Raw genomic sequence first — 19790 nt, forward strand, 5'->3', positions numbered from 1 at the left:
ATAGAGAGCCTCAGATTTAATTACTTAGCATATATGATAAATAGGCAAACCAGTCCAAATAACTCCCTCAGTTCCTGTACAGTCTAAAACACAGTAGGAGCTTAATTGTTGGCCAGCTCCTACAAGATTCATCCTTGACACTTCTTTCTTTCCTATCCCACCCATCAGCAAATCATTGGCTCAATTTTCAATCAGACCATTTCTCCTTTACTGGTTGCTGTTAACCCAAACCAAGCCCCATCATCTCTTGCCTGGATTACTGCACTAGCCTCCCAATTAATCTGCCTGCTTCTGCCCTAGCTCACTCTCAATGTAATTCTCCACACTGTAGTCATAGAGGTCCTTTTATTATGTCAGTCTGCTTAAAACCTTCTAGAGATTTCCAATTTACTGAAAGGAAAAGACAAAGTCCTTACATTGGCCTACAAGCCCTTCTTATTTCTGGCCTTCTCCCGTCTTTCCTCCTACCTCTACGCCAGCCACATTCTGCCACAGGGCCTTTGCACTTGCTCTTTCCGCTATGTCAACAAGGCTAGCTCCTTCACTTGAGGTCTCTGCTCAGATGTCACTTGATCAGGGAGGCCTTCCCAGGACACCCTTTTTAACACTATGTAACAGGCATACTTCCCTCCCACGCAGGCACACATACACTTTCTGTCCCTTTTCCCTGCTTTACTTTTCTTTCTTTTTATCTTAGTTAGCAACTGCCTAACATAAACATTTATTGTCTATCTCCCCACTAGAGTGTAAACTCCACGAGTGCAGGAACTCATTTGTTCACTGCTGTGCCCCAGTTCCCAGCCCACTGCTCCGTCCGTTAGGCGGTCAACACTTGTCCAATGAATTCCACGGCCCATCTGCCTCTTTCGGCCCAAGAGACATCTGAACAGCCTGTCCTGAAGCTCCACTCCCTATGCTACTTTTGCAGTAATTTGGGAAACAGAACAGAGCGGAAGACACCACTTGGCCCCCACGACGAGGGGCCTCAAGTGTCCCCCCTTCTATCCATCTGTAGAAATAAATAAGAGAGATGTCAAACGAGCGCTCTCCAAGGGCCCTCGGGGCTCGAGGATTCCGTGAGGCCACCTAGCCACGCTTGTGGGACTTCACAGTGCAGTGGGAGGGGAAGCAGCAGGCGCGGAGAAGAGCCAGCTTCGACGAACTGAGAGAGAACGCGGCCTAGCCTGCTCACAAACACGTCCTCAGGCCTTCACCTTTTCTGAGGCCCACCGCTTGGACGCCTCCGCCTCGGGAGAGCGCTAAGGGCCTCCACGGGCCTCCTGAGGCAGCGCCGGGTAATGGCGGCCAAAGGACCGCGGCGGCCACCGTAAGTGGGGCATCACCCACATTTTGGTTCTTTGTTAGCCAACTGTGCTCAGCCGAGGACAGGGTAAACATACTGTTCAGAAAATGCACTTCTGTGTGAACCAACTGCAGCAAAGAGTGCTTTAACTCAGCGGGGACGTCGCCGCCTGACCAACTCCCGAAAGAACCGACATGGCGCATCCATCATGGCTGCCGGCGACAGCGCGCCGGGAGGCAACCGAAAGGAAATGGCGCCGGGCGCGCGGTCAGTCTCGGCAGGCCCAGGGCGGCGGGGCCGAAGAGCCGGCAAGGCCATGGAGGAGCGCCAGCCAGAGACCCTGAAGACCCTCCTGCACTTTCGGCACCTGGAGACCCTGAAACTTGACGACGGCAAGATGGACGACAGTTATTGTCTATACAGACAAACTTGCACAAGCGGACCCGGATTCCGGCCCGCGGTCGGAACCCGGCAAAATCCTCTATTCTCCAAACAGAATGCGTTACGCACACTGCGCATCTTCGCAATAGTGGGCCGGCTAACGACGCAAAGAATGTTACGTCGCACCGGAGGCTCTTCACCACCCCCCCCACCACGTTCTAGTTCAGGTGGCGCGAGAACTCTACGCTCGATCCGTACTTTGTTTTACTTCTGCCGGCCGCAAAATGCGCCCACCTCCGCAACTGACGTAAAATGCCTTCAAGAATATCCGTAGTACTCCGCGAAGCTCTCGGACTGTTCCGAGACGCTGTTTACGTATCGCCTCCGACGTACGTAGCGTTAAGCTGGAGCAGTCTCAGCGCCGGCCGCCATTTTGTGCAGTCGCTGGGAGGGAAGGAGACGCCTAAGCCGCGGCAGTGCCGGGTTTGAGCGTAGCCAAACCTAGCCACTGTTTTTATAACCCCGATTCTCTGTGTTTTGCTCCCGTCTCCGACGAGAGAGGCGGCGACGGTGGCGTCTGCGACGGGAGACAGCGCGTCGGAGCGAGAGAGCGCCGCGCCTGCCGCCGCCCCAACAGCGGAGGCGCCGCCGCCATCGGTCGTCACCAGACCGGAGCCGCAGGCCCTCCCGAGCCCGGCCATCCGTGCCCCGCTCCCAGATCTCTATCCATTTGGGACCATGCGCGGAGGCGGCTTTGGGGACCGGGACCGGGATCGTGACCGTGGAGGGTAAGGGGGGAGGAGAGGAGAGGCTCCGCGTGTGCGTGGGGCGCGGGGGGCTGCTTCCTGAGGAGACCGCAGCCTGCAGCCGAGCCGGAGGCTTTGAGCGCCTGCAGGCCTGGGAGCGACGCTCTCGACTCCGCAGGCGGGGCCACCCGAGGCATAATAGCGGGGTCGAGCGCGGGCCTCGGGTTGGGCCTGGCCCCCAGGGTCGCTGATGACCTGGCGGGGGGCGGCGGCTTGGCGACGCCCCAGCCCCTTCTTGCGGACGGCCGTCGTGGCGCGGCCCCGCGGGAGCGGGAGGGGGTGACCGCCGCACCCCCGGCCCGGCCCGGCCCTTGCCTCGGTTCCGGCCGAGCCACTTGATTCCCCAGGCCTCGGCGTTCATCTGGAGCACGGGGGTTCGCGGTGAGAGAAGAGCGTGGGGTCTCCGCGGTCGGCCTAGGCAATCTGAACGCGAAATGGCCTCCCTGGTGTTATCTGTCGCCCGAGATAGCTGTGCCTGGAACTGGAAACCTGGTTTGCAACTAGAGACCAGAAGGCTGACTTCTAGTTTTAAAAGTATTTTCTATCACTTTTAGTCGTATTTTAACCAATTAGAAGCAAGCATCTTGGAAAGTAAACAGTGAAATTATTTGCCATCTAAATTTGGGGAGAGGGGTTTTTTTGGTTTGGTCGTTAGTGTAGGTTTTTTTTTTTTTTTTTTTTTTAACCTTTCAGTCTTTTTTTTCCCTAATTGGACTGGAGCATTATCTTCTCAGCCTAAATAGAAAGTGTTTCGTTTAGTAATGCCGTGGTTACTGGGTTGGATGTTAACAGGATTAAAACTGAAGTTCTCTCAGATCCTGAGATTCAAATCTTAATGTTGGGTTAGACGAAAAAGTTGCTTAAGAGATCCATGTTGATTTGTGCTGTTACTTTTTTGTAATAAAAGTTGTATCTCTAGATAAAAAGTAATGTGATGCCGTTTGAATATATATGTGACCTCAGGCAAGATCCTGAACCTTTGTGAGCCTATTTTCTCATCTGAAGGTGGGGATAATAATTGCCCTTACTTTGCATTGTTCTGGGGAATTGAGATACCGTGTGTAATTGTCTTTCTGTAGTAGGTGTTCTTTAATATTTTCTCCAAACATTTTTGGTTTGGGGGGTTCTGATACACAAGTACCAGACCTTGTAGTCACAGGCACCTCACCTTCACTTAATTTAAAAAATAAAAAGGATTGTTTTGAATTATACCTTGTTAGGAAGGAAAATGTTTGATCTTAATGTTAAATTTGGAGGGCTAGAAGTGGAATGTTTGCTTAGTGTTTCACAGTAATAGCTAAGTTTAGAAGTGAATTTCAGTATAAACGCTTAGGAAAAAGAACTTAACATTATCTAGTAGAGGTGAAAATGACCCAGTAATTCCTCTCTCAAGCTTTGTACTCTAGACTGTAAGGCCTAGAGAAACCCATGTACACGTGCTCCGATGTCTGTGTGCAAAATAATGTTTATACCACATTGTTCATGATAGAATATTGGTAACAGCTTAAATGTCTGGACAAATTGGATATTTGTACAGTAGAATACAATACAGTGGTGAAAAAGAAAAAAACTTGCATCAGTGTGGGTGACTCACAAACATAATATTGAGCAAAAAAGCAAGTTGTGGTAGAAGCATAACGTGTATAAGGATACCTACAAATATGACAAGACTATGAGAAGCAAGGGAATGGTTAAAATTTCAAGATAGTTATGGTGGGGGTTGTAAATGGAATAGGCACATGGAGGCTACCAGGGTACTGGTAATGTTCTGTGTCTTTAACCATAGGTGTTTGGTTTAATATTTCATTTCACTGTATGTATACTTTAATAATAAAAATAAATTAGAAAAGGGGAAAAAGTGAATTACTGATCCATAGTTTGTCCCATATTGATTCTTTGAGTATCAGATGATGTTTAAAAAAAAAAAAAAGCTTTAAAAATAATTCATTTCAAACAAAGTGGCACTCTTTCATAAGATCTGTGCCCTAACTACCTTTATCATGAAATTTCCTTTATGGTTTGAGTTGCTGTTGTTTCATTCTTAACTGAATGTTCTTAAGTGAAATGGACTATTGTTTTGAAAAGAGAATGAGTGAGGTCACTATATGTACACTTACAGTCCAAAAATGGTGTGCATTGTACCTTTAAACTAGCGTGATTTTGCATGTTAATATATAAATCTTCAAAGTTGCATTTTATTTTTTTATTGAAATATAATTGACATTAGTTTCAGGTGTATAATATCATGATTGAATATTTGTATACATTGAGAAGCGATCGCCACAGTAACTGTAGTTACCATTCGTTACTATACAAAGTTATAAAACTTTTTTTCTTGTGAAGAGAACTTTTAAAATCTACTCAGCTTTTTCGAATATACAATACAATATTATTGACTGTAGTCACCATGCTGTACATTACATCCCCATGACTTATTTCAAAGCTGCATTTATGGCATAGTCAAACTTAATTCTTGATAAAAACAGTTAATGAGCAGCATAGTGTGCCAGGGATTAGGATATGTGCATCTTTAAAGGATGGCACAGATGTGCTCAAAAATTCTACAAGAGTAAAAGGCTCTCTTGAATATTGAAGGCAGCATTAATCGTAAAGGTAGAAGACAGCATATTTATAAAGACCCCCATGTTTCAAATCCTTAAAAGGAACCTTACTTTAAAAAGTTTAATTTGTTTACGGTCTGGGTAGGATTGGAGTGCAGCAGCATTTAAATGGCACCCTCTAGGAACCATATAAATTTATGTAAACTAGGCTGACAATCTCTAAAAATTGGTCTTTGGTTTGATATATGTATTCCTATGCAATATCCTTTTCCTGTTTTGATTCCTCATTTCTCTTACCAATTTAGCAGTAGTATAAATAGAATCCACCAAATTTTGCCTATTGAATGTAAATACTCAATGGTCCCAAGAAAATTTCCTGCCATAAATCTTTGTATGTCTGTATTTAAAGAAATATCTAGCTGAGTCTTTAAGCCAAAGAGTTTAAGAACGCTTTGAATTCCAGGAGATTGAGGCCCTTTAAAATAGTACAACTACTGCCTGTCAATTATAAAGTGGAACCATCTGCCGAATGATGTTACGAGTGGGTTAGAGTGGAAGAGGAAAATTAAATTCAGTATAGTGTTTTCAAGAGTAAGGAAATGGTTTGAAAACGTGCTGTATACTATTTGTACACCAAACAATGCCCTGTACTTTAATGGGTTGCAGTATGGAAATGAAGACCATCTTAGTGCTAGGCTAGGAAAAGTAGAACATTTCAAGTGTGACTAGTGGCCATATTTGTATTCCAATTGAACTTGTCTGTTGTGAAAGTTAGATAAAGCAAAAAGACTCATTTTAAATCTGAGTTTTAAAAACTTTGAGACATATAATGGCTTTTTTGGGTAAATTTATAGTTAAATTAAGAGTGCTCTTTGCCTGGGAACAGAAAGATATAAGGTCAAGGTGGAGATGAAGAGGAAGGACAGGTCATAAATCTTTGTTCTGGCTCTTCTTCATTAGTATGAGCTAAAGTTGAAGACTAGCTTACCAGTCTTTTGGGGGTCCTTGTAGTTGTCCTTAGCAGATTAGTGGACGAAAAGAGTGCTCTCAGTATAAAGGGGTAAGGGATGCAAGAAGTTCCAAGTATGGGGTAACTTGCTTGAAGTATGTTTTTCTGCCTGTCCGCAATCTTGCCTTCAACTTGAACTTAAACTAATGTCCTCCCTTACAAGAGTAGAGACTTCTGTTTTGTTTGCTTTAGTATAATCTCCAGCACCACTTAAAATAGTACTTGGTACATAGTTGATCCACAGTAACTATTTGTTGAATGAGTGCTTACTATGTCAGATACTGTTTTAAGCACTTTACACATATTTGTGTTCACAGCTGATATAGGTGGGTAGTATTAGTATTAGTCCTCCTTTATATAAGAAACTGAGGTGCAGAGAAGTTAAATAATTTGCTCAAAATCACACCATAAGTGGCAGAATCAAAATTCATACTTTTCTGGTTCCAGAATCTGGTTGTAATCCCCATGATACATGTCTCTAAATATAAAAATTGTTAGTTTTTCATCATTGTAAGCATACTTTTAACAGTATTGTTGGATAGTAAAGGAAGTTTCATGAACTTCTCCATACCTTCAAATAAGTAATATTCTTTTTGGAGGGGGCTGGTAGTATCCTAAGAATCTCATCTTTTTGTGTATTTTTATGGCACATGAGGTATTTTGCTTTACAAATTCTAATAAACATTTTGCTGTTTCTAGATTTGGAGCAAGAGGTGGTGGTGGCCTTCCCCCAAAGAAATTTGGTAATCCTGGGGAGCGTTTACGTAAAAAGAAGTGGGATTTGAGTGAGCTCCCCAAGTTTGAGAAGAATTTTTATGTGGAACATCCAGAAGTGGCAAGGCTGACTCCTGTAAGTTTTGGGGGGTTGTTTATTTGATTACCTTTTTTGCATACACAGTAATGAACCAGGTAAACATATTAGCCAGAGTTTACTTATATACTGCTGTTGGCCGTTACATGTTTTATTAAGACTGCTGCTACTTACAAGAGGACCCAATTTAAATATATGCCTAATGTATCGCTTGGTTCTCATTTGTTATGCTTCCAATCAATTTGTCATTTATGATTTTAACTGTGTATATGAGATCACGTCTTTTCATCTGTGAAGTAAGTTAAATAAATTTAAAATATTGGCATTATACACTCTTCTTGGTCTTTTTAATCTCACTATGATTGTTTTGGACTCTGCTCTTGAAATGATTACTTGTTTGGAAGAAAGTATAATGGAAAGAGTAGTTGGTCCCAAGTTGTACAGTTACCCCTCTTCCTAGTTCTGACCTTGGGCAAGTTACGTAGTATTTCTGAGTCTCTGTTTTCTCGTGTGGAAAATGGAACTCTTATAACCTGCTTCATTGACTCACAAAGTTGGGAGGATCCTCACACATATTTTCCATTGTAATTGTGGATTGGATGATAGTTGTTCAGCTGGATTGGGATATAAAGATTTGTATGTTTAGAATAACTTGTTTACTAATTTGTCTTACTTTCTTTTCTTCCGTAGTATGAGGTTGATGAACTACGTCGAAAGAAAGAGATTACAGTGAGAGGGGGAGATGTTTGTCCTAAACCTGTGTTTGCCTTCCATCATGCTAACTTCCCACGTAAGTGTTCTTCAATCCAGGATCTTAATTGTTAATTTTGGTTGAATGGTAAACATGGGTATTTAAAGGTTTTGACCGAGGCTTAGGATTTTGTTGAAAAGACAAGTAGAGAAACCCTTCACAAAGGTAATAATTTATGTAATTTTTTCCTTAAAACCTGCTCAAGGCTACAGGTAAATACTATTTTGTTGCATAAGTTTCTTTTTATGCTCACCTTGCTCTGGTTTAGAACCTTTTTTTTTTTTTAAGAGTGAGTTTTCATCTTCCCCTACGGGTTTTGTCGCTGCCTTTTACAAAACAGCAGAATGAAGTTATGTTGTAGCTGGATATGATTTGAATGTGGTAAACAAGTGACTGCCATGTGCCTATGCCCTGTTAGTTACTTTAGGGCAGTAGTTTTCAAGTTTTTGCGGGGAATGGTAGATGGCTTTGGCAGCAGCCCTCTGAGAGGTAGTAGTCAGCAGGTCAGAGATATAGTAACTAAAGAAAAAAGCAACACTTCTCTTGGAAAAATAATAAAGATGGGTAAATCCTGCCTTCACGAAGCTTAACAGTTTCTTTAAGTTCTTTGAAAAGAATTTGGCTGTTTCCTTAGTTTTACTTAAAAGCAGTAACATCTTTTCTTTTATAGAATACGTAATGGATGTGTTGATGGATCAGCACTTTACAGAACCAACTCCGATTCAGTGCCAGGGATTTCCCTTGGCTCTTAGTGGCCGGGATATGGTAGGCATTGCTCAGACTGGCTCTGGGAAGACATTGGCGGTACGTACAAACAAGGGAAGATTTTTAACATTGTGGTAACTTATTTTGCTATTCTTATCATCTCATGTATTCTCAATTCTTCATAAAATTCTAATTCAGATAGTGTAGGTATATAAAAAACAATTTTTAGCTATATGAAATATGTGGAAGCATTTTGTGTTCAAATTTACATTGCAAATTTGTGTAACAGTTGTGAGTTCTGTTTTCACTTTCCTAGTTAGGCATTATCAATTACTGTGATAATTTAGAACTATTAAAATAACGGCTTAGTTTTGGTATGAAGACTGTCATTCTTTTTTCCCTCCAGTATTTGCTGCCTGCAATTGTTCATATTAACCACCAGCCGTACTTAGAAAGGGGAGATGGCCCAATCGTGAGTGTGTTTCAGTTTATTTATAATTCTCAGAATAACTACAATTTAATGATTATTGTGTTTCAGGCACTGTGCTTTACATATGTTTTCAGATTTCATTCTCAGCCCCACCTTCCGTATCTGAATGTGATATTATCCCCCATCTTACTGATAAATCTTAGACACAGTACAATTAAATGACTTGCCCAAGGTCATACAGCTGTTAAATGGCTGAGCTTGGATTTGAACCAATCTTACTCTTAACCACTATGCATACTAGTACCTTCATATATAGGCATTTACTGTACAGTGGAACCAAGTGTAGTTGTTAATTGCTCAGTGGTGCTGTGAGGAACACAAAAGAGGTATGAAGTGAGGTCCCTGCCCTGTGGACTGAAGTCAGGTTTGGGGTGTGTATTCTTTGTGTTTGAGTAATATTTTTGTAAATGTTTATATAGGGCTGCACGATTTTCTAGTGTGATTATTTTCACTTATGCTATTTCCTATAAGATTCGAGTAATGGTCTTAAACATTTTGAATGTGCATTCTTACTTGTCTTTTAAAAATTGAGCTTGTATTTCCTATATGTACTTACAAATATGTACATTATTACAGTATGTCTCAATCACAAAAAGAAATAATGCATTACTTTGCATTATGTAATATGTAATGTATTCCATATGGCCAATATAGTTAGCTTTATTATCATTAGCTAATATCTAATGGATCAGTACACAGAGCAAGATTCATTGTTAATAGTGTATATGATACCTATTTCAGAGTGTCTTCAGTTTGTATTGTTTTGGCCAACTGGTCAGGTTGAGTGTAAGTCATTGATTTTGCTTAATGTGGCTGGCTACAAGCTTGAACTAGAAGTCAGAACAGCTCTGCTCTTTTCTTATTCATCTGTTTACTAATATTTTAATCCATGGTTTTGTAGCAGGAATATTTTAGAGCCACTTGTTTATTTTGAGAGTTGTTTATTTAAAACTGGGTAAACAATCTGTAAATCCACTTAAATAGCACACATAAAACTGTAATGAATCGTGTCAAAAGTAAACCATCGTTCCATATGCTAAATATTAGTTTCTCATAATTTTTTACCACACTCTAGCGCACTCTCTTACACTTCTGCCTTTCCAGTCCCCCACCCCATCACATACTTTGAATGTACCGGATTAGACAATAGAGAAAGAATTAGATAACCTTTTGTCCTTTTTTTTTTTTTTAATTTGGGATACATGTCTCAAGTGTGTGTTTGTTTCAGTGTCTAGTTCTGGCTCCTACCAGAGAGCTTGCCCAGCAAGTACAGCAAGTGGCTGATGACTATGGCAAGTGTTCTAGATTGAAGAGTACTTGCATTTATGGAGGTGCTCCTAAGGGTCCGCAGATTCGAGACTTGGAGAGAGGTAATTTTTAAAAAAATTTAGCCAATAAGAATTATTAGTTTATGTCATTTTACCAATTTCTATGAATGAAACTGAAGAGGAAAGTAGTAGGTTCTTGTGAAAAAAAATTCAGTGTTTCATTAGCTTAGAAATTCTCAGGTATGGTTAAAATGCTAGTTGGGCAAGTCAGCATGGCTAGAGAGTTAAACTTTCTGGAGGTTTGATGATTATTCATATATCCTCCTTAGATCATGCTTTTCCAAGTACTGTGTTAAAATGTAGCTAGTGCTCTGCCACTAGAGCTGGTGCTTCTTAGTTTCCTGAGGCTTGAACAATGTATAAAGAATTCTTGGTTGGCTAATCATTGGTTTTGTTTTACAGGTGTTGAGATCTGTATAGCTACTCCTGGACGCCTGATAGATTTCCTGGAGTCAGGAAAGACAAATCTTCGCCGATGTACTTACCTTGTACTGGATGAAGCTGACCGAATGCTTGATATGGGTTTTGAACCCCAGATCCGTAAAATTGTTGACCAAATCAGGGTGTGTAAAGCTGATAATACACTATCTTTATGCCCTTTGCCTGTCGCAGTTCCTTAGCCTAAAAACAGGTCTTTCCTTTCCTGATAGCCTGATAGGCAGACACTGATGTGGAGTGCAACCTGGCCAAAAGAAGTAAGACAGCTTGCAGAGGATTTCCTTCGTGATTACACCCAGATCAACGTAGGCAATCTGGAGCTGAGTGCCAACCACAACATCCTCCAGATTGTGGATGTCTGCATGGAAAGTGAAAAAGATCACAAGTATGAGAGAGTTCACTGCTTTGATAATGCTAATAAACCTTTCCTAATGATCCTCCAGAATTAAAGCATTAGAAAAGCCAGTATTTTTTGAGGTCTAGAAACAGTAAAAGCATTGGCTTTCCATCCATTCTTTGTATCATTCATCAGAGCATTGTGGTTGAAGGCAAGGATTCTGGTTCCTTAGATTTGAATCCCAGCTCTAATAATTGCCAGCTATATAGAAAGTAATGAGAAAAGAAAGTACTATAACTTTAGGGAGTTGATGTTGCAGCTTTACATAGCTTCTACAATGTATAGGGAAGTCTTCTCTGGATGGCTACACTGTTGTTGCTTTGTTTTCAGGTTGATCCAACTCATGGAGGAAATAATGGCTGAAAAGGAAAATAAGACAATAATATTTGTAGAGACAAAGAGACGCTGTGATGACCTCACTCGAAGGATGCGCAGAGATGGGTGAGTGCAGCACTGAGATAATTAATTAGCCTCAGGTTTTATAGTTCAGTAGGAATTTCTAAGTTGGTGTTGTGAATGTTGGGAAATGTTTCAATAATGCCTGTCATGTACTTTGTTCTTTAAATGGACACAGTCATCTGTTCATGTAGCCTAACAAACCTTCACAATTCCACATAATAGCACTCCTTTTTAAAGCTTAGGTTTTTTTTTTTAAGATTTCTAAAATATTGGTCACTTTTCTTCTGACAGTTGGCCAGCTATGTGTATTCATGGAGACAAGAGTCAACCAGAAAGAGATTGGGTACTTAACGGTGAGTCCAAAGCTACGCATTGTCCATATTCTGTTTCAGAGATCGGCAGACTTTCTGTAAAGGACCAGGTAGTAAATGTTTTTGGCTTTGCAGACCAAAAGGTGGTTTGTGTCGCACTATTCAACTTTGCTCTTGTAACACAAAAATGACCATAGACAGTATGTAAAGAAATGGCCTGGCTGTCTTCCAACAGAACTTTATTTGAAAAAATAGGCATTGTGCTAGATTTGACCCTCAGGCCGGAGTTTGCCCAGCTTTTCTCTAGTTAATTGAATATTGGGGGCATTTTTGGCATATTTCACTGTCCTTTAAGGTCAGTAATGCTGGCTCTTTACATTTTTTCACAACTTATACCACTCTTCCTTTATTTAGTAAGTTCTTGTCCTTATGTTCACCAGCCCAGAAGCTCCCCAAGCCCTATACTTTTGGGATTTTTATGGAGGCTTCATCACATAGGCAATAATCGGTTATTAACTCAGTCTTCAATTCCTCTCCTCTCCTCCGCAGATACTGGGTGGGGCTGAAAGCTCCAAGCTTCTAATTGTGCCTTGGTCTTTTTGGTGACCAGCCCCCATCCAGGAACTGTCCTGGATCCCACCAGGTGTCACCTCATTAGAACAAAGGACACTCCTGTTAGCTAGGAAATTCTGAGGGATTTAGAAACTGTGTGAGGAACTGGGGTCAAAGACTAATTTATTAGAACAAAAGATTCCTAGCATCCCTATTTACAAGGGTTTAAGAGTTCAGTGCTAGGAACTGGGGACAGAGACCAATATACAGCTCTCTGTTATTTCACAGGGGAAAGGATGGTTTCTCTTATCATTCTATATCTTTTAATTTGCTTGTCCTGCCCTGAAGGGCCCCTTCCCCTACTTTCACACTTTTGAGAGATAACTTGGGTGTCATAATTTAAGGGGAAAAAATTCTACCTCATGTTAATTTTGTTAGAAATTGCCACACCGTTTTAATGGTACTTCATTATTAGAGTTAACTTTTTGTCTATTGCCCGTCTGTTAAAGGAAAGTGTAATAAAGATATTCAAAAGAAGTGCTATTTCCCTTAAATTTAAAAGAGGTTAATGTGTTCTGACACCATTACTTGGAATTTTAACGTGGTAGTTGTAAAAAGGCCAAATTGCTAGGAGCGTTTATTTGGTCATTTTTAAGACATATCACTTAGCCTTGATTGTATAACTTGGCTTTCATGGTACCTCTCTTGTTTTGCAGAGTTCCGTTCTGGAAAGGCTCCCATCCTCATTGCCACAGATGTAGCCTCCCGTGGGCTAGGTTTGTATAGATAGGTGCCTCTGTCAATGGTATATGTATCTTTTGGTTTAAAGATTTGTTTGTCATTTCAAATTAGAGTTGTATATACATGTGTTTAGATAAATATTTAAAAGGGAAGAATACAAAGCGTCACCCCCACCCCCACAATTTTTTTTTAACCTTGGTGTTTTTTTCTTTTTCCTTTCAAAGTCTCTTCCTGCTCCTAACAAACAGGCTTTGGTCTGCAGCAAGGCCTAGGCATGACTGTTTCAAAAGTTAGAGGGAGAGGAGACAGTCAGTTGAATAGCTCAACTTCTTCCTGGTTGTATTTTATTTTCTGGCTAGATAGAATGAGCCTGATTGAACTTTGCTGTTAGAAGCTAATTTCCTCAGTTATTCTTTTCCCTATACCATTGTCTGTGCTAGATATGTATGGAGGTCCAATTCCATGAAGGCTAATGCAATATATTCTTAGGATTTAATAAGTCTATAAATATGATATCATTCAGCAATTAAATCTGCATTACCCCGTTTTATTTACTGAAGTAAAATTGTCATGGGCACTCAGTTATCCCCTCCTCCCACCCATACTGATATCATCAATGTGCTGGCTTCCAAATTAAGAACTTAATTTGAAGCTGATGTCCTTTTGGAGTTTTTGACCCATTATGATTTAAGATGTATAGAAATATGTTGTAGTACTTTAGCCCTTATTCCGAGCTTAAACAGGTGTAACTCAAAACTTTTATATTAAATGATGAGATTATTTCTGTCACGAAGATACCTTTGGATTTTTGGCAGATATTGAATTTTTTGCCCGGTAAGGCAAGAAGTACCATATTCCCTAATAATACTTAAAGAGAAGAAGCGTTCAAACTGGAATACAAAAGTAATGAAGGCTTTTTATGCATTGCACTCATCATTCCCTCCTTTAGAGGTGGTGACCTGCAGCCATGACTGAAAACTGTCTCTGCCCTCTGAGGTCATGTCTGGATCTGTGCGGTTAGAACTTGGGCCTGTTGGGAGAAGAGGCTGAGGCCTGAAAGCAGTTACATAAAAGCTTTCAGTGATGGTGGTTTTTAAACAGGCTTGCTATGTGCTGGTAGCTTCTTTGTGCATCTTGCCTAGACAATTTAAAATATTTGTTCCATGTCCCCTACATTTCTAAACCAAATCAATTGGCTGCCATTAGAATAACTTAGACTCTTCGTCCCACCCCCTACTCATCCAAGTGAGGGGAGAGGGAAGGTACCTGAGTCTGTTTCTTGTTACTCAACATCAGTGCTTGTTTTGGGCCCCTTTGTTTGCTGCCTTGTAAAAAATCAAACGGAGGGGGAAAACCCACCAAAATGGCAGAATGCTGACCAAGGTCCTACAAGATCCTGGAAAGTGAAGGCTTCTACCTCATAGACAGGGGTGCATTTTCAGCTGAGTCACCAGGCGTTTTTTCACTTCCTGTCAAGCGATGGCCTCTTAAATGTTCCCTTCAGGTAAGTTCTTCGATTCCCATAATTTTATAATAGTCATCCTCAGGAAACCACTATTTATTCCCTTTCCACTGGGATATTTTTAATTTTTCCTTTTTTTGTTTAAACTACACATTGTTAAAGTATTGAATTTATTTTGTTTTGTGTTTTAACAGAAGCTTTGATATCAGCTGCAGATCACTCAGTACATGGCCGAGGCAAAATCTACATTGGCCCGAAGCAGCTCTAGATGAGCCTATTGGCTAGTCTGAGTCCTTCCCAGTTAGTGATTGGAGATTCAGGCCATGTCATAGGGCTTGTCAGACAAAGAGTTCTTATCCTAGGCAGCTGGCCAAAACATTAACTTCTCAATTTCTTACCCTGCTACAGCGTCTTCTCTAAAGGCAGCAAGATAATATTGTGGCAGTGCACAGTAACATCAGGGCAGGCTTGACTGGAGAGAAAAACAAAATCTGCGGTTGCTCTTATGTGCCCTCAGCCAGCTCTATGTGTGCGCACACAGGACACCTTTCTAGTGTGAAGAACTTGCACCGTGTCTGCCCCCTATTGAACCCCGCCAGAAACAGTCCTGAGTATTAGTATCTGAACTGTTGACTCCAGTCCCCAGTGCTTTCTGCTAGGAAAGCACATGTCTGTGCATCCAGTGCGGTAATTCAGCTTTCTCTGCTGCCCTGGTGATACACACTGGGATTGACTAAGGAGCATTATCTTAGCTCTGAAGATGTGGTCATGGAGCGTAATCTCCCATCCTCCCATCTCATCCATCCTGGCCCTGTAAATTTTTGTTTTCCCTTTGTTGCATCAGTGACCCTAGCCGGAGACTCACGCTGCCCCCTCTGATAACTGCCTTCTCGTCTTTCTGGTGTGATTTCAGGACTTTAGGGGTCAGTAAAGACTGAGGAGCCTTTATTGTAATAAGAAACAGACATAATGCCCCTTTCTTCACAGACCCTTTAACAACAGCTGAATTTTTTTTTTTTAATCATCTCCCCTTTCCCCTGAAATTAATCCAGTCTGGGCAATAGATGCAGTCTGACCCTTTGGATGTGACTTACATTTTTTTAATTATTTTTTTCTACAATCACCCCAATTATCCTTGGGGGAGGCGTTGGAGGACCTGAAATTTTTACCCGAACCCAGGTTCTCCGGCGCTTGGCAACCAAATGGGGCTACAGAGAAGCATCTAAGCCAGTTCACAGAGCGAGCGTGTGTGGGGACTTCTCACTGCCACGGACCCTTGATGCATGCTCCCCGCGCTCCAGTGGTCCCGTGTCAGAAGGCGGAGTTTTCGAAAGGAGGCCGCCAAAAATAAAAGGCAAAGAGACGGGATCGGCTGCAGCGGTTTCCCAAAGGAGGAGGGAGTGTGCATCGGTCTGGTAACAAACAGAGAATGTTTTTTAATTATTTATATCACAAAAATCTGTGTTTTATCTAGGATATTTTCTGAATATTCTTTGTAAAATGCAGATTTTTTTCCACAAAACATTAGGATTCTTTGTTATATTAAATTTGTTTGTTTAAGTAGGTGAAAATAGACATTTAGTTGAAAGCATTACACTAACATTTATATACTTGAAGCATAGGAGGTTATTCAACCCAATTCCCAGCAGTGGACCGAACATTAAACTTATGTCTCAAGGTTTCATGGTTTTTCCCACACTCTGGCTATTTAATTTCCCAGGTTATGTAGACAATCTTTGATAATTGAAGCAAGTACTGAGTTGAAATAACCTTGAGTTGAGCAAAAAAACCTCATTTGGCAGAGCTGGGCTTGGTAGTACAGTGAAATTTTAGTGTAATGTGCTCTTGTGGTAATTGAAAGGGGAAAGATGATTTGGGTATTTCTGCAAAGGAAAACAGGTGTTTACTTTGGCTCTGATCAGTTTTTTAGAATATAAGAGCAAAAAAATTTTTTAATCTAAATATCTTGATTAAGTCTCCTTAATGTAGTATAAGGTATATGAAGTTTCTTTTTTTACTTTGCTATGTGACTGGTTTAAAGGTAAGTTTGTTATATTACTGGTAGATCTTGCCAGGCTTCTCCCAACAGAGTAGAAGTGATTTGACCTTGTAACTTAACAATAGTACTACTTTTTTTCTACATTCCAGTTTTGAAAAGGATGGAACTGGAGATTGGTACAACTCCTGTCAGTATATTGGTAAAAATACAGAAGAGGCAGGAGTTTGGATGGTTGAATGGGATTCCCTTAGGATTTTACAGCTGATAAAGATGCCACTTCCTGTGTATGTCCCAAGAATCATTAATCCTCTTTTACTCTGTTGGGATGAGTCTTTTTTTGTTCCTATTCAGAGTGGTTACTAACTTAGTCTTCTCTCCTCTTGCTGTCATCTGCATTCGTGCTTCCCACCTGTTGTTGGCATGTCCTTTACCTTCTCTTTCCCTGCCACATCAACCTACACACTGACTCATCACTGGTTTTGAAGATGTGGAAGATGTCAAGTTTGTGATCAACTATGACTATCCAAACAGCTCAGAGGATTATGTGCACCGTATTGGCCGAACAGCCCGTAGCACCAACAAGGGCACTGCCTACACCTTCTTCACCCCAGGAAACCTAAAGCAGGCCAGAGAGTTGATCAAAGTGCTGGAAGAAGCTAACCAGGCTATCAATCCAAAACTGATGCAGCTGGTGGACCACAGAGGAGGCGGCGGAGGAGGGGGTAAGGGTAAGTCCTGGAGTTTTCCAGGTACTGCCAAGGTATCTTTTTGTGTTCATCGTGCCTTGTTTTGTAATTCCCGTGAAGGCTTAAAGTATGTTGCTTACTAATAAAGGACAGTGCTTAATAGTTTTTAATAATCTAAGTAAGGCAGTGTGAAGTGTGGGGGGCTGTCGTGATTGTCCTACTTGTGCAGCATAGTATTTCTCTAGGCTGTAATGTAAAGCTGACCTTTGCGTTTTGAAGAACATGGTGCGTGTTCAGAATTAAGCTGAATACGGTTGATTTTAATACCTTCAAAAGCCTCAGTGGTATGTTAGGCTTTCAGTTTTCCTTTTGGAGAAGTCAGTAATCTTACACTGTTTTGTGATAGTAGAATAGGCGTAGTTATTTGATCTGAAAATCGGACAGTTGCAAAATATATTAGGATCTGGGCTTCCTGACTCCCAGTTTGGTATTATTTTCCCCCAACGTATTGCATATTGAAGCTCTATATCAGAATTACCTAAGATGTTTTTAAAATACACATTTTTTTTTAAGTGGGTTTGGAATTGAGCTAGGAATCTGAACTTTTTTTCTAAAGCTTGTGAGATGATTCTGATGCATTAGGTCCACAAAGCAACATTTGAGAACCACTGTGCACTAGTAGAGAATCCCTTCATGATGGTATGGACTTAGCTGCTTGTCTTTTTTTTTTTTTTTTAACCTAAGGTAAGTGACCTAAACCTCTTTACCATCGTTCCTCCATTTTTAACATCATGTTTCTTGGTAATCCTCAAATAAAGGGCTAAAACGGTGAGAAGTTGAATATCCCTTAGTGTTTACCATTCTTTTGAGTATGTCCCGTTAAAGAGTCAAATTATGGGTGTATTTTTATTTTTTTTTTTTTTTTTTTTTTTTTTTTTTTTTTTTTTTTTTTTTTTTAAAGATTTTATTTATTCATTTTTTCCCCCCAAAGCCCCAGTAGATAGTTGTATGTCGTAGGTTCACATCCTTCTAGTTGCTGTACGCGGGACCCGGCCCCGGGTTGGACAGAGATGTGGTGCCTCGGGGCGCGCCCGGGATCCGAACCCGGGCCGCCAGCATCAGAGCACGCGCACTTAACCGCTAAGCCACGGAGCCGGCCCTATGGGTGTATTTTTAAAATACTGATTTGGAGGCTGCCCTAGCTAAAGATTAAGAAAGAATGTTGAATACTTTTGTATCTAATAGAATTTTTACGTATGGTTATATTTGGATCGTGTATCTGGCATTAAAAATTCCTTGTGTCCTCCCATCAGGAGGTCGTTCTCGATACCGGACCACTTCATCAGCCAACAATCCCAACCTGATGTATCAGGATGAGTGTGACCGGAGGCTTCGAGGAGTCAAGGACGGTGGCCGGAGAGACTCTGCAAGCTATCGGGATCGTGGTGAAACCGATAGAGCCGGTTATGCTAATGGCAGTGGCTATGGAAGTCCAAATTCTGCCTTTGGAGCACAAGCAGGCCAATACACCTATGGTCAAGGCACCTATGGGGCAGCTGCTTATGGCACCAGTGGCTATACAGCCCAGGAATATGGTGCCGGCACTTATGGGGCTAGTAGCACCACCTCAACTGGGAGAAGTTCACAGAGCTCTAGCCAGCAGTTTAGTGGGATAGGCCGGTCTGGGCAGCAGCCACAGCCACTGATGTCACAACAGTTTGCACAGCCTCCGGGAGCTACCAATATGATAGGTTACATGGGGCAGACTGCCTACCAATACCCCCCTCCACCTCCTCCCCCTCCTCCTTCACGTAAATGAAACCACTAAAGTGGTAGTGACTTCTGCAAACTTAACTACATTTAAAGGAGCGCTCTTTCCTTTTTTTTTTCTCTTCCCCTTTTCTTTCTTTTTTATTTTTATTTTTTCCCCAACCATTGTGATTTGTCATTCATGCAGATTAGTTAGAATTCACTGCCAGGTTTCTTCTGCCCGCCAAAATGATCCAGTCTGTAATAACAGATTTTGTAAAAAAAAAATATATATATATAGCCGACTGGAAGAGATTTTTTTTTTCCCCCCGACTTCTTGCATGTTGAGGATATTTGAGCTATTTTTCATCTTAAAAGAAAAAGTAAGGTATTAGGCCCTTTTGTTGGAGCCCACTTTTTGTTGTCTTGAGTTGGGGGGTAGGGGAGGGTAGAGGGGTGAATTCTGCAGAAGAAGATGGCATCTCTGCTTTAAATTGCTCTCGTTACTGGGTTAGAAAACCAAGAGGGAGTTCCCTGCACATTTTCTGTAATGCTTTTTAATGTTTTTCAAGCTGGAACAGGGTTCCTCAAGGCCTGATGAGTTTTTAAGACAGTGCTTTGCCATTGTCCTTTTGGCTGATTGCTTGTTAAGTGCATTTGACAGTTTAAAAAAGTTCCTAATTGGTTTTGTCCCCCTTACACTCTGCCTTCCCCCTTCCCAATTATTGAAAAATAACCATTTTAGTGTCAGGTTAGAAATTGAATTGCTGAGTCTGAGTTTTTTAAGTGTATCTTTTAATTAAAAACCCCAAGTGTTTATTGCAGTGGTTAAATGTAGCATCTCAGCATCTGGTGGAAGCTGCCTATTCTTCCCCATATAACCAGGGACCATCTGTGAGATTCATTTTCCA

General features: G+C 41.3%; 1 protein-coding gene across 2 annotated transcripts; it reads left to right on the top strand.

Annotated features, from left to right (window-relative positions):
- The first annotated feature begins 2056 nt into the window (after positions 1–2056).
- DDX17 (DEAD-box helicase 17) lies at positions 2057–19184 on the top strand. Of its 2 annotated transcripts, none has more exons than XM_004437857.3 (13): positions 2057–2472; positions 6760–6910; positions 7562–7661; positions 8293–8426; positions 8734–8799; positions 10046–10187; positions 10548–10708; positions 10796–10968; positions 11311–11421; positions 11671–11732; positions 12959–13018; positions 16930–17172; positions 18444–19184. In XM_004437857.3, exons 1-13 carry the CDS (start codon positions 2423–2425, stop codon positions 18947–18949), a joined length of 1959 nt encoding a protein of 652 aa, XP_004437914.1. In that variant the 5' UTR covers positions 2057–2422; the 3' UTR covers positions 18950–19184. The 2 variants fall into 2 exon arrangements, with proteins under 2 accessions (XP_004437914.1, XP_014648696.1); XM_014793210.2 differs by having other exon boundaries at positions 2060–2472; positions 16930–17166.
- Positions 19185–19790: the final 606 nt, after the last annotated feature.

The sequence above is a fragment of the Ceratotherium simum genome, chromosome 25 (genome assembly GCF_057802395.1).
Source record: "Ceratotherium simum simum isolate JZ-2026a chromosome 25, ASM5780239v1, whole genome shotgun sequence".
In the NCBI taxonomy this organism is placed as follows: domain Eukaryota; kingdom Metazoa; phylum Chordata; class Mammalia; order Perissodactyla; family Rhinocerotidae; genus Ceratotherium; species Ceratotherium simum.

Bases quoted from the DNA above. Each gene is read 5' to 3' on its own strand.
- DDX17 (XM_004437857.3), top strand. From the start codon at position 2,423: ATGCGCGGAGGCGGCTTTGGGGACCGGGACCGGGATCGTGACCGTGGA. The intron at 8,427-8,733 runs GTACGTACAAAC...TTTTCCCTCCAG, and splicing joins GCTCTGGGAAGACATTGGCG to TATTTGCTGCCTGCAATTGT. The intron at 11,422-11,670 runs GTGAGTGCAGCA...TTCTTCTGACAG, and splicing joins CGAAGGATGCGCAGAGATGG to TTGGCCAGCTATGTGTATTC.